The 14,535-nt window shown below is 39.2% G+C and overlaps 2 protein-coding genes across 2 annotated transcripts; both read right to left on the bottom strand.

The window, feature by feature from the left end:
- Positions 1–583: 583 nt before the first annotated feature.
- On the bottom strand, positions 584–3,498 carry LOC101173745 (gap junction delta-3 protein). Its single transcript, XM_004080232.4, has one exon. The coding sequence runs from the start codon at positions 3,171–3,173 to the stop codon at positions 2,334–2,336; it is 840 nt and encodes a 279-aa protein (XP_004080280.1). The 5' UTR covers positions 3,174–3,498; the 3' UTR covers positions 584–2,333.
- Positions 3,499–9,651: 6,153 nt separating this feature from the next.
- On the bottom strand, positions 9,652–10,814 carry LOC101173981 (gap junction delta-3 protein-like). The gene has a single exon (XM_020712319.2). The coding sequence runs from the start codon at positions 10,774–10,776 to the stop codon at positions 10,000–10,002; it is 777 nt and encodes a 258-aa protein (XP_020567978.1). The 5' UTR covers positions 10,777–10,814; the 3' UTR covers positions 9,652–9,999.
- Between the last annotated feature and the right edge of the window lie 3,721 nt (positions 10,815–14,535).

Raw genomic sequence — 14,535 nt, forward strand, 5'->3', positions numbered from 1 at the left:
TGGCATTTTTTAGAACCAAAAATTCAAAGTTTCTTTCACAATTTTTCTTTTTTTTTTATAAACGTCACTTCATGTTGCACACCCCTTTCTTTTTTACTTCTTGAAATTCCAAATTTCACTTTTCAATGTTTCTTTTCTAAAATTACGCCTTCTATTTATTATTTCTAACTGATTTCATGCTTTTATTTCTTCCTGAAATTGCTCAATTAAAAAAAAAAAGTTGGATTCTCTTTTAATTGTAAAGCACTTTGGCGCCCTGACACACTTTAAAAAGTGCTACATCGAGAATCATTCATATATCCATTCTAGAAATTTTTGGAACTTTTTTTTTGTGAATTGAAGCGACATATTTGTCATTCAAATACTAAAACATTAAAAAAAATTGTCATCAAAATGTACATTGTCAGAATTTTGACTGTAACCTTTGAATTGTGACTTTTTCCCAAAAATTCTAATCAAAATACAATTTTCACATTGATGTCAGACTTTTTGTTCTCAAAAACATCCTGTTTTACCTTTTTTTTCCTGATTATCTTCCACAGGGTGAACCTGATTTTAAACATAAAAAGTGACATAAAAAGTAAAAAAAAAAAAACTTTTTATTTGCACCAAAATTGCTTTGTGTATACATACATCACAACTGTTTAAAAAAAAGCAAAACATAGATTTGAAAGTTCATACAAAACCAAAGTGCCCCATGGTCAATTCTTTTCAGTGTTGATGAAGAGATAACTGATAAAAAAGAATCCTAATACCCTCATGATGACAAAAATCCAAAAGACCTTTGGGAATTATATTTAAAAAAAATCCATCTTGACTTTAAATAAATAAAAAAGACATTTTTCTGGGTTTTTTAACTGGATTTCTAAAAACCCGAAGCGTTAACAAACAAACAAACATCCTGAAAAATGGATAAATAATCAAAAAATATTTGTGCAGACCTCAGTTAAAGGATTTTTGTTCATTATGCAACAGGGCTGGTTAAGACAGATTCAAACAAGCTCCTGTTGGCTTGAAATGCCTCAGCTTTCCAGTAAGTTTGGCCACATCTGGGAACATTCCCAGAAATACTGATGTCAACAAGTCATCATTTCACATATATATTCATGTCATTTTTTCCACTTTTAGAAGTGACAGGAAATCATGTTTTCAAAGAATTTATTTTCAAAAAAATGTTAAAAGAAGCAAATGCAAATTGAGATGTGACTTTGTTTTCATTACAATTGCTTAAAAAAATAATTCGACATAAAAATATCTAAAAACTGAATCCTTAAAGTTTCTTTTTTTTCCCTAAAGGCTTAGTTTTTGTCAGTTCAACTAATCAAGCTATATTTAAATAGTTAAAAAAATGTAATTAAAACCATCCTACACCTTTGTCCCCCTCCTCCCCTCCATTGACACAAACACTTTATGATCTCCCACACACAATGCAAACAAAAACATGAGTGTAATTCTAAAAGAGAGGTTGGGGACACCAACAGGGTCCCCCAACCTAGACTGTAATGCTGGAGCCCCAAAAAGGGCAACCCCTGCTACAAAAGATCCCCACATGGAAAAACTAAATGTCACGACTGTCCCAAACAAATTCCTGTAATTGTCAGACTGAGTTCAGTCCTTTGTTAGTTAAATTAAGAAACTAGTAATACTGGTTCAAAAGAAAATAACCAGCAAAAACAAAACTGCTTCATGCAAATAAAAGTTAAAGCAAGTTTCCAGCTCAAGGCTCTCCTTGTCTATTGTAAAAAGTTCAAGACAATAATTACAATTGTGCTTTGGGATTATTAAAGTAATCTATTTTTAAAAAAAAACATGTTTCTGACACGTTTACAGGCACTTCTCACAGGATTTGACTGCTTTGCATCAAAGGAGGATTTTGATTGGTTTTCATCAGTCGTTTAGTAACTAGAAATGTTGTTGGTTAAGTTTCTGGTTTTAACCAGAGTTCAGATTACATTGCATCAAACATTTTTGCAGAGGATTTTATCATGCAGTTAAGTTATTTCCTAAAAAGAAATCTGTCAATAGGATAAGAAAAATGGTCTTATCAAGGATTCTTATTTCATGAAACAAATTCTAGTCATTCTGAGGAATTTTATATATTATTTTGCTATTGAAAAACTCTCTTGATGAGAATTCTTCTGAGAAAAGGACATTTTTTCATGAAGTAAAGGTCTTTCTGAATGTTTCTCTAGTCACCCCTGCTTTTAATTCTTAAAAAAGTAGAAAAAAATGACAGGACTTGCACAGCAGAATAATAAAAAGGATGGATTTCTCACTCCTCCATTCTTTATAAATACATCTTTTAAAAATGTATCTTTCCTTTGGTCCGATTGTCAAACGATGTGGGGTTTGTTGCTTTCCTGTTTGCCGTTCTTCTGCTTTCGGACACTGTTTCTGATGCTGTTGTTACTGCCTCTCACTGATCCCCTCTTGGCTCTCACAAAAGTCTTTTTTGTGTCTTTCTCCTCCTCGTGGTCCTCTTGGCTACAATTAAGGATCTTCTCACAAGTGCAGGAGTCCAGGGAAGCGGACTTCCTCTGAGTATAACAAAACCACTTGACGGTGCAGTAGCAGAGCTCCAAGAAGCTGATGAATGCTGATAAGACCCCAACAAAGAAGTAGAAGTGGAGGAAGATTGTTTTCTCTGCGGGACGGGAGGTGAAACAGTCCACAATCTTTGGGCAGGGGAAGCGCTCACATTCAAAGTGGGCTTTCACCTCAAAGCCGTATAGCTTCCACTGACCCACAATGAAACCCACTTCTGCACCGATACGGAAAAGCAGGTTAATAATGTAGAACCTCTTGAAACGCTTCTCCTCTCTGAAGTTCTTACTGCTGCGTAGGCAAGAGTCAGAGTGGTTGGCTCTTTTGTTGTGATGATGAGTGGCATACAGGAGAAAAAGCAGGGATGGAGTAGCGATGAGAACGATATGAAACACCCAGAACCGGTACTGGGAGATTGGGAAGGCCATGTCGTAGCACACCTGCTTGCAGCCCGGCTGGGCGGTGTTGCAGATAAATTCCTCTTGTTCATCTTCAAACATGTCAGTGGCAACGGTCCCGAGGATCAGGATCCGGAAAACGAGCATGAGAAAAAGCCAGAACCGACCCAGCATAGGCGAGTGGCTTGACAGAGTGTCAAAAAGCGAGCCGAGAAATCCCCATTCTCCCATGACTGCAGCTCTGTCCGGCACAACTCAGAGACAATCAGAACCTGTACTCCTCAGAATGACTGAAGAAGAAACTAAAAGTGCTCCTTTATGAACCTCCTGCAGGTCAAGAGTTCACTCTGTCACACCTATAGTCAAAAACAAAACAATAACGATGAACAACCGCAATAAAAATGATAAAAAATGGAAACAAGGAAGACCATGTGGAAAATCAGTCCAGAAGGAGTTCTGTGGAGTGTCTGCCTACGAGCTGCTAACTATGCAGACTGCAGGAAAACTGGTTCAGCCTGACCTTAGTCTTCTTCAGAGAGGCGTGAAGACAGACGTTTCAGCCTATAGGAGGTTCTTATCAATCGGAAATCAAACCAAATGACCATTTAAAAAGTGGAGATGTTGGTTCATTAATTCTAAACTTTCCCCTCAAGTGTCATATTCTAAATTGAGAACGATTCACAACAACTTGTGGAATTTCCTCCAGGGAATGCACATACAGACAAGAAAGCAAAAGCAAACCTCTGAAGGCTTTCAGGAGCTTCAGGGATGACAGAAAGTTTCTCTGAGTTGTTTCTGGAGCAATAATCTGTGACTTGAGTGAAATCAAGCAACACAGCCTGTAATCATGTGCCAACGTGGAGCTGAATAAATGCCAGAAAGAGCTTAACAAACTGTGTGAAGTAACGCTTGGTGTTTGAGTAAATTCCTTCGACATATTTTGTTAAAATAGGTAGCAGCTCTGCTTTGTCAGTTATGACTTGCTATGTCTTATCTCTTATCCAGAAGCAAAACCTTCTAACATGTTCAGGCAGTTTACAGTACTTGTCAGTCACAAATCATCTTATGGATTTGAGGCACACGTGCTGGCTTTTGCATAAGCAACTTTTGAACAACCCACTGATGTCTTTAATGTTCCTTTTGTGTGATCTGAAAATAACAACTAAGGAATCAAAGGAGGAGTTTGACTAAACTGTTAGGCTTAATTTTGACTCTAAAGCTGTAGATTTGGCCATAAAGGAAATAAAACATTGTAAAAACAACATGTGATTCAAATGAAACTTCCATTGATGATAGATTCAAGGTCCACGGTTTACATAAATTGGGGTTCCAGCTCATTAAACCATAAAAACAGGAGTTCAGAAAACAATCCATTGGAGAAATCTCCATTTACTTCTCAGTTTTTAGATAAAGACAAAGACCATGGTTATGATCACATCAATCAATGTAAAGTGTTTTCATAATGATAGGTCCATCTTTAAAAGTCAAAAGTCTGGGCAGGGTCCAGGTTCCGCTGGAAGAGGAAATCTGCATCTCCATCCAGATCCTCAGCAGAAGGAATCATGAAGAACATTCTGGTTGACTGTTGCAGTGATTCTAGATTGAAGAAAGCAGAATTTTCCAACACCAGTGCTGGACATTGCAGCCTAAATCAAGCAGTTTGGGTTCCGCTCCTCAGTCTTCCTCCAAACCCTTGGACCCTGATTCCCAAATGAAAGACAAACGCTGCTTCCATCAGAAAACAGGACCCTTGACCTCTGGCCAACAGTCCAGTTGAGACTTTTCCGTTGGTCCAGACTCACAAGTGACTTGACCCGACAGTTGAATGTGGTGGTTTTTGAAGCTGTTCCTCCACCTCATTCCTCTCTTTCTAGATGAATGCCAAGTTCTTGAATTGCTTAATAATCCGCCAAAGTCCATGATCGGCTCTTTTGCTGGCGCAACGTCTCCTGCCACATTTTGCCCTTCCATTGGACTTTCAGTTGATCTGTTTGGACACAGTACTCTGTGAATTGCCAGCCTCCCTATAGCTAGGAATTTGTGGGGCTTACCCATCATATGGAGGGGATCAATGATGGTCTTCTGGCCAATTGTCAAGTCGGACGTTTTCCCCACATTGAACCAAACTGAACCAATTTAAAAACGTGGGGAACCTGTGCAGGTGCTTTGAGTTTAGTAGCTGATCAGTTGGTGAAACTTAAATTAAAACATTTGTGTTCTGCAAACGTTTGGCAGAATTCTCCTAAGTATTCTGATATTTTGATATATTCTGACATACTTTATGAGCCCAATTTATGTAAAAATAAAAAATAAATGCTTAAAATCAATTAAACAGCGGGCCCAGAATCTTTGAAAGCTTACTCTATTAAATGGATTTATGGAAATAAATGCACCTTTCAACAATATTTGAAAGGTTCTGTACATAATACACCATTACCATTTATTTGTTGTTTATTCTGGGGATGTTTACAAAAAGACTTTATTCTTGCAGATCCATGATGGTGCTGTCATTCTCTTTCTGAGAGCCCATGGCTCACGAAGAAAAGGTGTGCTGATGAATTTGGTGGAAGCCTTTGCTTTTCCCTCAAACGGAATTTAAGGGTCAAGTTTTATTCAGATTCAGTTTTCCAACTTTGCCTTTATTTTGAAAATCACTGAATTCAAAAGAAGGAGCTTTTCTACCTAGATATTTCAGCTTGATGAGAGATTTCCTACTAAATGTAAAAAAAAAGAAAAAAACTATGTCTTTAAAAATATTGTTTAGCAGTTAAATGCAAATCAGTTCCTTTGGAAGCGTCAGATGTGGGCGTGTCATATAAACGTGCCTTTCTCTGCTGCCGTCTTCTTTGAATGAACTGATTTCTCGGAAGGAGTCGCCCTCCAAGCCGCTGAGTCTTATTTAAAACTGAAGTCACTGTTTCATGTAACTGATTTTTAGATTTAGCTGTAAAGATTGGTAAAGAGCTGATAAGCCCACGTCCCTATCTTTATGACCCTGATAATGTCCAACATATCATGCGACTTGACCTGGTTTCGATTTGTTTAACACTTTTTGTTGCTATTTTATCTAAACAGGATTTGTAACAAAAAAGAAAAAAGCATGTGAATCCCTGGGAACTGCTTCTCTATTTAGTAGCAACCAGAATTTAAAATTGATAAACATTTACCATTGATTCCTATTGTAATCCTTTATCGTTCCTTCTTTTTCTTTAATTCTTTTAGGTTTTGTCTGTAATTTTTGTGGAGTAAGACTATTGCACAGTGAACATTTTGATCAACATGACATAAACAATTGATAATGTAGCAAAGAGCAGAGAATTGTACATAATCATTTGTATGGATGTACCAAAGCAATTGCAACTTGTTCAAAGAAGTGAGAAACTGCTTATATGATGTGCACAAGTGACACCATGATGTGAAGATTGAACAAATAGTTTTGGGAATTTCATTCTGATCTGAGAACTGTACTAAAGCGACTGAGAAAAACTGTAATGCACCTTTAAACAACATTTCCACAGAGGTTTCTCCCCACAACTTAAAGCAGAAAGTTTAGTTTATTAACTCCTCAATAGTTGGCATCCACGTGCGTGGACGACACATTCTAGGAATATTACCACAGCAGTTAATTCTGCTTATATAATTGAGGCCTGTGACTACATGTTAAGAGTGTCAGCTCAAATATCAGCTCGTGTCTTAAGAGGTTAGAAAACACAGTGGGGTTTTTTTTAAATTGCAGTGGGGACATGTCTTCTCTGTCAGGAAGGATGTACTATGCTGTTCTGTGGGCTTAGTTTCCTATAAAAAAAAATCTTAGTAACTTTAGATCAGACGTCGTCTGTGCTCTGACAGGTAACACACGGTTCTCGCACACAGAGCTGCAGTTGTGGGAGAACTTGACTTCATTGGTACTCTTTGAAACTCTGCCAAGTCACTCGTCTATTCTTGACTTCGTGGTGGGTCAGTGGAAGTTATACGGCTTTGAGGTGAAAGCCCACTTTGTAAACGCTTCCCCTGCCCAAAGATTGCGGACTGTTTCACCTCCAGTCCCGCAGAAAATAAAACAATCTTCCTCCAATTCTACTTTTCTGTGGGGTCTTATCGGCTTTTTTATTAGCTTCTTGGAGCTTTGCTACTGCTCCATCAAGTGGTTTTGTGGACTCCTGCACTTGTGAGAACCTCCTGAAAAAAAAAAAAAAAAAAAACCGAAGAGGAAGAAAATATGAATGAAAAAAAAGAAGGAATCAGGAATCTAGAAAAAAAAGTCCAAAGATCTACCACCCTCCTCAAGCTTTCAAGGTCAAAGACACGTTGAAGTACATTTGTGAGATTGTGGAAATCTATTGTTAATATTTAGGAATAAAAGTGTCATATTTGTGTATTAATTTATATTGTACTTAGAAAGAAATGTGTAACATTTGAGATTTTGTTACCATTTAAGTATTGGAAGTATAATTGTCAGGATTTGTATGGCATGGCAGACCCAAACGCTGGAACCCGGAAGAACACTCAGGCTAAATAGTAGCTTAACAGATTTTTTTCTTTTCCAGAGACGTGGTAAAGGTTCGTAGGATGTTAAGGTGAAGTCAGTAGTCTTGCCGATACTGAATGACGTAGGAGTTGGATCCAAAGCGTGGCGAAAGGTTTCTGGGCTGGAGTCTTGGCTTGAATGGAAGGCTGGAGTGTAGCGTGGTGTGACTGGAACAGGATGGATTGAGCAGCTCGTTGAGAAATTGAACCAGGTGGACACTCATGATGACAAAACCTGAGAATGGAGCGACAAGGCGAGGTAAGTACAAAGGTAAACTTAAATACGAGGGATAACTTGGCAACCAGACATAAGCACCGATTAAGAGTAACGAACTGGCAATGAATGCTGGGGCTGGATATCCTTATGAAGGCTGGAGCATGATAAGGTGAGTATCCAGAGCTGGTTCCAATAAGCAGAGCAGAGCAGAGAGGGGAGGGTGAGCGAAGGCTGCTAGAGGCACCATGACAATAATGGGATTACTATGAATACTAGAGTAAACTAAAAATGGGAGGAATGTGATTCAAATCATAATTGATTGTTGATTTCTGGATTTCTGTTGTGCTATAACTGTGAAACATTTTGTGGTTTTTGTTTTATCGTTCTGCTGGGATTTATTACATTTTTCATTTGCTTCAAAAGTTATGTTTTACATTTGTGTTAATTTGATACTATTTTTGTAAAGCTATTCTAACCAGAGGGTGTCCTCCAACTACACAGTCACACTACTCACCCTTTCTGGGAAAGACTCACCAAAGTACTTGAAACATTCCTCGGATCTTGGTCCATATTGACATGACGACATCTCACGGTAGCTGCAGATTTGTTGGTTGCACATCCATGATGCCAATTTCCCGTTCCACCACATCCCAAAGGTTCTCTATTGGGTTGAGATCTGGTGACTGTGGAGGCACCAGACTGTGCATCTTTTTCCACACCATTATATCACCACCACCAGCCTGAACCATTGATACATGACAGGATGGATCCATGTTTTCATGTTGTTGACGCCAAATTCCGACCCTACCAGCAGAATGTCACAGCAGAAATGGAGACTCATCAGACTAGACGACATTTTTCCAATCTTCTACGGTCCAGTTATGGTGAGTCTGTGTGAACTGTAGCCTCAGTTTCCTGTTCTTAGCTGATAGGAGTGACACCTGGTGTGGTCTTCTGCGCCCATCTGCTTCAAGGTTGGATGTGTTGTGCGTTCAGAGTTGATCTTCTGCAGACCTCGGTTGTAACCAGCGGTTCTTTGAGTTCCTGTCGTCTTTCTTTCAGCTGGAACCAGTCTGGTTGTTCCTCCTTTTTGTTTATGCTCCATGAGCATCATAAACAAAAGCCTGTGGTCCAGCCTATGGCTGATTAGAAATTTGCATTAACAAGCAGTTGTGGCCGGTGATTGTTCAAGAAAACTGGACATTTTATATCAAATTAGGAAAAAAGGGGACCATATCCATGTCAGCTGTTTGGACTCTCCCAGCTAGGACAAAAACAGAATTTTCCTTCCAAATCAGAGATTTATGGGGCGGCCGTGGTGCAGCGGTTGGGCAATCGACCCATGATCGTAAGATTGCAGGTTCGATTCCCACCTTGCATGCCTATGTGTCAAAGTGTTCTTGGGCAAGACACTGAACCCCACCTTGCCACTGGTGGGAGGTTGGCGCCAGTGTTCGGCAGCATTCACACATCAGTGTGTGAATGTGTGTGTGTGTGTGTGCGTGTGGGTGAATGGGACTGTGACTGTAAAGCACTTTGGGCCTTCGAAAGAAGGTAGAAAGCGCTAAATAAGTATACGCCATTTAACAATCGGCCAAATTCTCCTCTCTGGTGCCCTGTTATGGACTTTCCCAGAGAGGATGAGGAGTACAATCCCCTGTAGTTGGAAGACACCATCTGGGTCCCCATCTTTAATGTAAGAGACAACCAAAAAAATAGAAATGTATGAATTACTATTTTCTCAAGATCTGGACTTTATTTATTTTAAAGGTTTCCAAAAAAATGCTAAATTTGCTCATCAACAAGACAAAACATCATAAAAATTAACGAAAACTTCACAAAACTCTGTAAGAACAGACATTCTGGAGTATCTGGCAATGTTAATTTCTCCAATGAAATATAGTAAAACTATTTACATTCTACATTTAAAATCAAGAGTCAACATTTTAGTTTTTAAATCAATTTTTAATCCAGAACAGCTTTACAAAAAACAGTACTGAAATGACGGAAATTTAAGAAAATATATAAATCAAATGAAAATTGTTATAAATCCCAGCAGAGCAATAGAACAAATTAATATTATTTATTATTTAATATTATTTAATATTATATTTAAAATAAAACAATTAAAGAGACACAATATGATTCAAAGTTATAGCACAACATGTCTTTCAAGAAATGAACTTTTCAATGATGATTGGAATCCTTTTTTGGGGGGGGGGGTGTTCACAATCCTCCCAATTTAAATGACTCCAGAATGCATTTTAACGTGTCTTTGAACTTTGATCAAAAATTGAGAAGTCTGTTAGAGCTTCAAATATCGCAGAAAGACCGATTCACGATAGAATCAGTCTTTTTTACTGCCTCTGTCTGTTTGTTCAGAGAATTATCTTGCTCCTCTTGAGTACTATCGATGAGCTTCGAACAACTGCAGGAGTCCCGGGCATGTGGTTCTGGAATTTCATTACGCCTCTTGATGCAGAAGTGGCCAAGCTCAAAGATGCTGATAAATATTGATACGACTCCCACGGAGAAGTAAAAGTGGAGGAAGATTGTTTTTTCTGCAGGACGGGAGGTAAAACAGTCCACAATCTTTGGGCAGGGGAAGCGTTCACACTCAAATTGCTCTTTCACGTCAAAGCCGTATAACTTCCATTGACCCACCAGGAAGCCCACTTCTACAGCAACACGGAAAAGCAGGTTGACCTTGTAGAGATTCTTGAAACGCCTCTCCTTCTTTAAATTATCAGTGCTGAATTTGCATGTTTTATCGTGGTCCTTTCTTTTCTCATAGTGATGAGTGGCGTACAGCAGGAAAAGCAGGGACGGAGAAGCGATGAGAATGATCTGAAACACCCAGAACCGGAACATGGAGATTGGGAAGGCCATGTTGAAACAAACCTGTTTGCAGCCCGGCTGGAGAGTGTTGCAGGTAAATTCTTCTTGCTCGTCACTAAATGTGTCGTCGGCAACGGTCCCGAGGATCACGATCCGAAACACGAGCATGAAAAAAAGCCAGAGACGACCAAGCATAGGTAACTCTTTTGCCAGAGTTTCAAAGTGTTTGCCAACAAAGTCCCATTCTCCCATGACTGCAGCTCTGTGTGAGAGAACCGTGTGTTACCTGCCGGAGCAGAAACAATGTCTGATCTAAAGTCACTGACATTCCTTTTTTATAATATTCTTAAACGAAACTAACCCCACAGGGCAGCATCATACTTCCTTCCTGACAGTGAACACATGTCACAAGTGTAATTAAAAAATAACAACTTTGTTTTATGATTAACAAAACTTTCTGCTTTAAGTCATTGAAAGAAGCACCTGAAGAACAAACCCAGAAGAAACATTGTAATCAGGACATTAGAACTTTGAAAAATCAATTTTTCTTTGTAAGGACGAATTTTTAAAGTTGCATAAACAGTTGGACAGTTTCGTGATGAGACGGACTTTGACAGATGAGAAAAAACAGGTAAACCCTGATTGTTTTCTCAAACTTCACAGATGAGCCAATGAATGTGGAAAATCTGGCAGATCCAAACTCAGCAAAAGAAACTCTTTATTTCAACAAACAAACTGGTCTCAACGGAAGCCAAAAACGGCCTACCCTACTATTATGTTGACCGTTTTCTTGTGATAACGATATCTACTAAATTAAATGAAGTTAAATTATTAGGATTTGGTGTGAAGAATCCAATAGTTTTTCAAAATACTTTTGCTGCAGAGTGAGCCACCAAAAAACAAAAACAAAAAACAGATAAGCGCAGGATTCTCCGTCATAGGACACTGATCCTGGCATTCTAACTGAACATTCAAATCTTTATTAATAAAGAAAAGGTTATTGAAACCAATGTCTGGTGCTGCAATCAGGGCACTCATCACCATGGCGTTTGATGACCCTCAGCAATAAAACTCTGTGATGAGCAGCGTTTGCGGATGGACCCAGCCTACAGGCAGTCACTGCGCTGGGCAGCCTGAGGCAGCGCTCAGCCGGTCCAACCTGGAAGCTGCAGGCTGATGCTCAACTCTCACTCTGACAGAGGGAAAGCACTTTCATACTGGTGAGCAGCTGGTGCGCACAGGTGGAATCATTCAAAGCGGCACTGCTCCACCTGCCACATTTTGGCATTGACCAACACTGTGCAGCTTTTCTAACAACTCTCAACAACAGCAAAAGAAAGGCTTTATGATGATTTAACCTTATTCAAACCATAAAGTCAAGATGTTGAGAAAATAGTAAAATTATTTTGTGAAGTTAATATATTTGTTAATTTAAAAAAAAAAATTTTTTGATGGCCCTTTTTTTTAAAGATGGGGGTCCAGAGGGTGTCCTCCAACTACACAGTCACACTACTCACCCTTTCTGGGAAAGTCTCACCAAGGTTCTGGAAACATTCCTCAGAGAGTTTGGTCCTTGTTAACATGACGACATCACACAGTTATTGGCATCATGGATGTGCAGATTTGTCGGCTGCACATCCACGATGCCAATTTCCCGTTTCACCACATCCCAAAGGTTTTCTATTGGGTTGAGATCTGGAGACTGTGGAGGCCACTTAAGTCCAGTGAACTCATTATCATGTTCAAGAAAACCAGTCTGGGATGATTCCAGCTTTATGAAATGGCGCCGGCAGGATAAGGCGTACAGGAGAAAAAGCAGGGACGGAGTAGCACAAACAATGTCTGATCTAAAGTCACTGAGATTCCTTTTTATACTATTTCTTAAAACGAAAGTAATTCCACATGCAGGGCAGCATTATACTTCCTTTTTCACAGAGAACACATGTCACACATCCAATTAAAAACTAACAACTGTGTTTTTAAAGTCATTAAAAGAAGTACCTAAGAATGAAACCAGAAGAAACATTGTAATCAGGACATTAAAAATTTGAAAAAGCAATTTTTCTTTTTAAGGACAAATATGCATAAATAGTTGGACAGTTTCGTGATGAGTCAGAATTTGACAGATGAGAAAAAACAGGTAAACCCTGATTGTTTTTTTTCTCAAACTTTACAGATGAGACAATAAATGTGGAATATCTGGCACAACCAAACTGAGCAAAAGAAACCTTTTTTTAACAGACAAATTGGTCTCCACGGAAGCCAAGAACAGCTTACTTTTATTTTGACCATTTTCTTGTGATGACGACATCTACTATCTAATCATGAGAAAACAAATGTGTTTCCTTGTTTTGTAGTTAAGTTCTTAGGATTAAGTGGGGAGAATCCAATAGTTTTCCAAATACTTTTGCTGCAGAGTGCAGCCATCAAAAAACTAAAAGAACAGATAAGCGCAGGACTCTGCGACACAGGACACAGAGACTGCCATTCTAACTGAACATTCAAATCTTTATTACTGCAAAAAAGTTATTAAAATAACTCTAAAAGAGACACATAGACACCTTAAAAACACCAGTTACACCACAAATAATGGATGGACCCCGTCAGAGCACACAACCCCAGCAGCCCCAGTACGCATTCCCAGACTCCCTACAAAGTCCTGATGCCCGTTGGTCACACCCAACGGCACACAGCAGTGGCAGCTGACACCCGTCCATTGCAGGAAACTCCAGATTCCAGTGGCATCTAGTAAGTCAGGGAGACGATTGAGGAGATACGATGGGGTGGCTCCAAGGTCCAAACGGGCCCTTCTGTAAGGGGCCAGGCAGCATCCAAATTAGTGGTGCCAGAACAACGGCGTCAAGCACCACCTGAGACCAAAACAACGACAAACAGTGGAAAACCAACGGGACCTCCTCCTGCAACTGAGATGGACGACCGACGGGATATATTGTCAAATAATAATAAACTTTATTTATATAGCACTTTTCGAAGTCAAGATTTCAAAGTGGTGTACAATTAACAAAAGACAAAAAAGCAAGATTGAAAACAGCATACAGTATGACAAAGTAAAACACAGCACACCCACAGAACAGTTAAAGCGGTTAAATGAATGAAATCACTAAAATCAATAATGTCATAAGTTTAAATTTCAGAACCAGTAAAATCATTGAAAGCATGCCTATAAAGGTTTTCAAAAGAGATTTAAATACTGGTAGGGATTCAGCGAGCATGATCTCTGCTGGGAGACTGTTCCAGAGTTTGGGGGCTCTTATAGCAAAGGCCCTGTGTCCCCTGGTCTTCAATCTGGATTGTGGGATTGTTAAAAAGCCTTTTGTCCAAGACAAGAGACCATCAGCTCTCATCTGTTTGCTCAGCTGTTGGATATGAAAACTTAAAAATAAATAAAACAAAAAAATAAATACATGCTTTTTGTTTCTGCTCATTGGTCTGTAAATATAATAATGTTTGAAGAAATAAGGCTCCTGAATGGGAAGTCTCTGATCTGTCAGTTAACCCTGGTGCCGTCACGTGCAGCCTTCTTCTTCAAAGCAGTTGGTTTCTCGGAAGGAGCCGCCTTCTTTGCTGCGGGGCTCTTTAGCTTTACTTGCAGCTGGAGCTTTTGAAAGAGGCGTCGGATCCCCAGAAAGAGCTGCAGCATTCCAGTAATAACAAAACTGCCAAGTAAAATTGCTTCATCCCATTACCAGCAGTTTGTAAAGTAGACACTCACCTTCACCTCCCACTTGTCATTCCTCTTGAACCAACAGAACAGCACCTCGGTTTGAAACCTGATTTCACACATATTCATGCAATAAATCCACAGTAAAAAGTCCCACTAAGATGATACTTAATCTTTTTTTAAAGCCTTCCCATTGGTTTTTAATTATATTTATGCAATTTTTAGCCAAAAACATAAAAACTGTCATTTTCTAGGACATAGTTTCTGCAGAGCGGCAGGAGTTCACTGGAAATTCACATCGGTTGTGGGAGGAGCAGGGAGCTTGTGAC

This window comes from Oryzias latipes, chromosome 19 (genome assembly GCF_002234675.1).
Source record: "Oryzias latipes chromosome 19, ASM223467v1".
Taxonomy (NCBI): Eukaryota; Metazoa; Chordata; class Actinopteri; order Beloniformes; family Adrianichthyidae; genus Oryzias; species Oryzias latipes.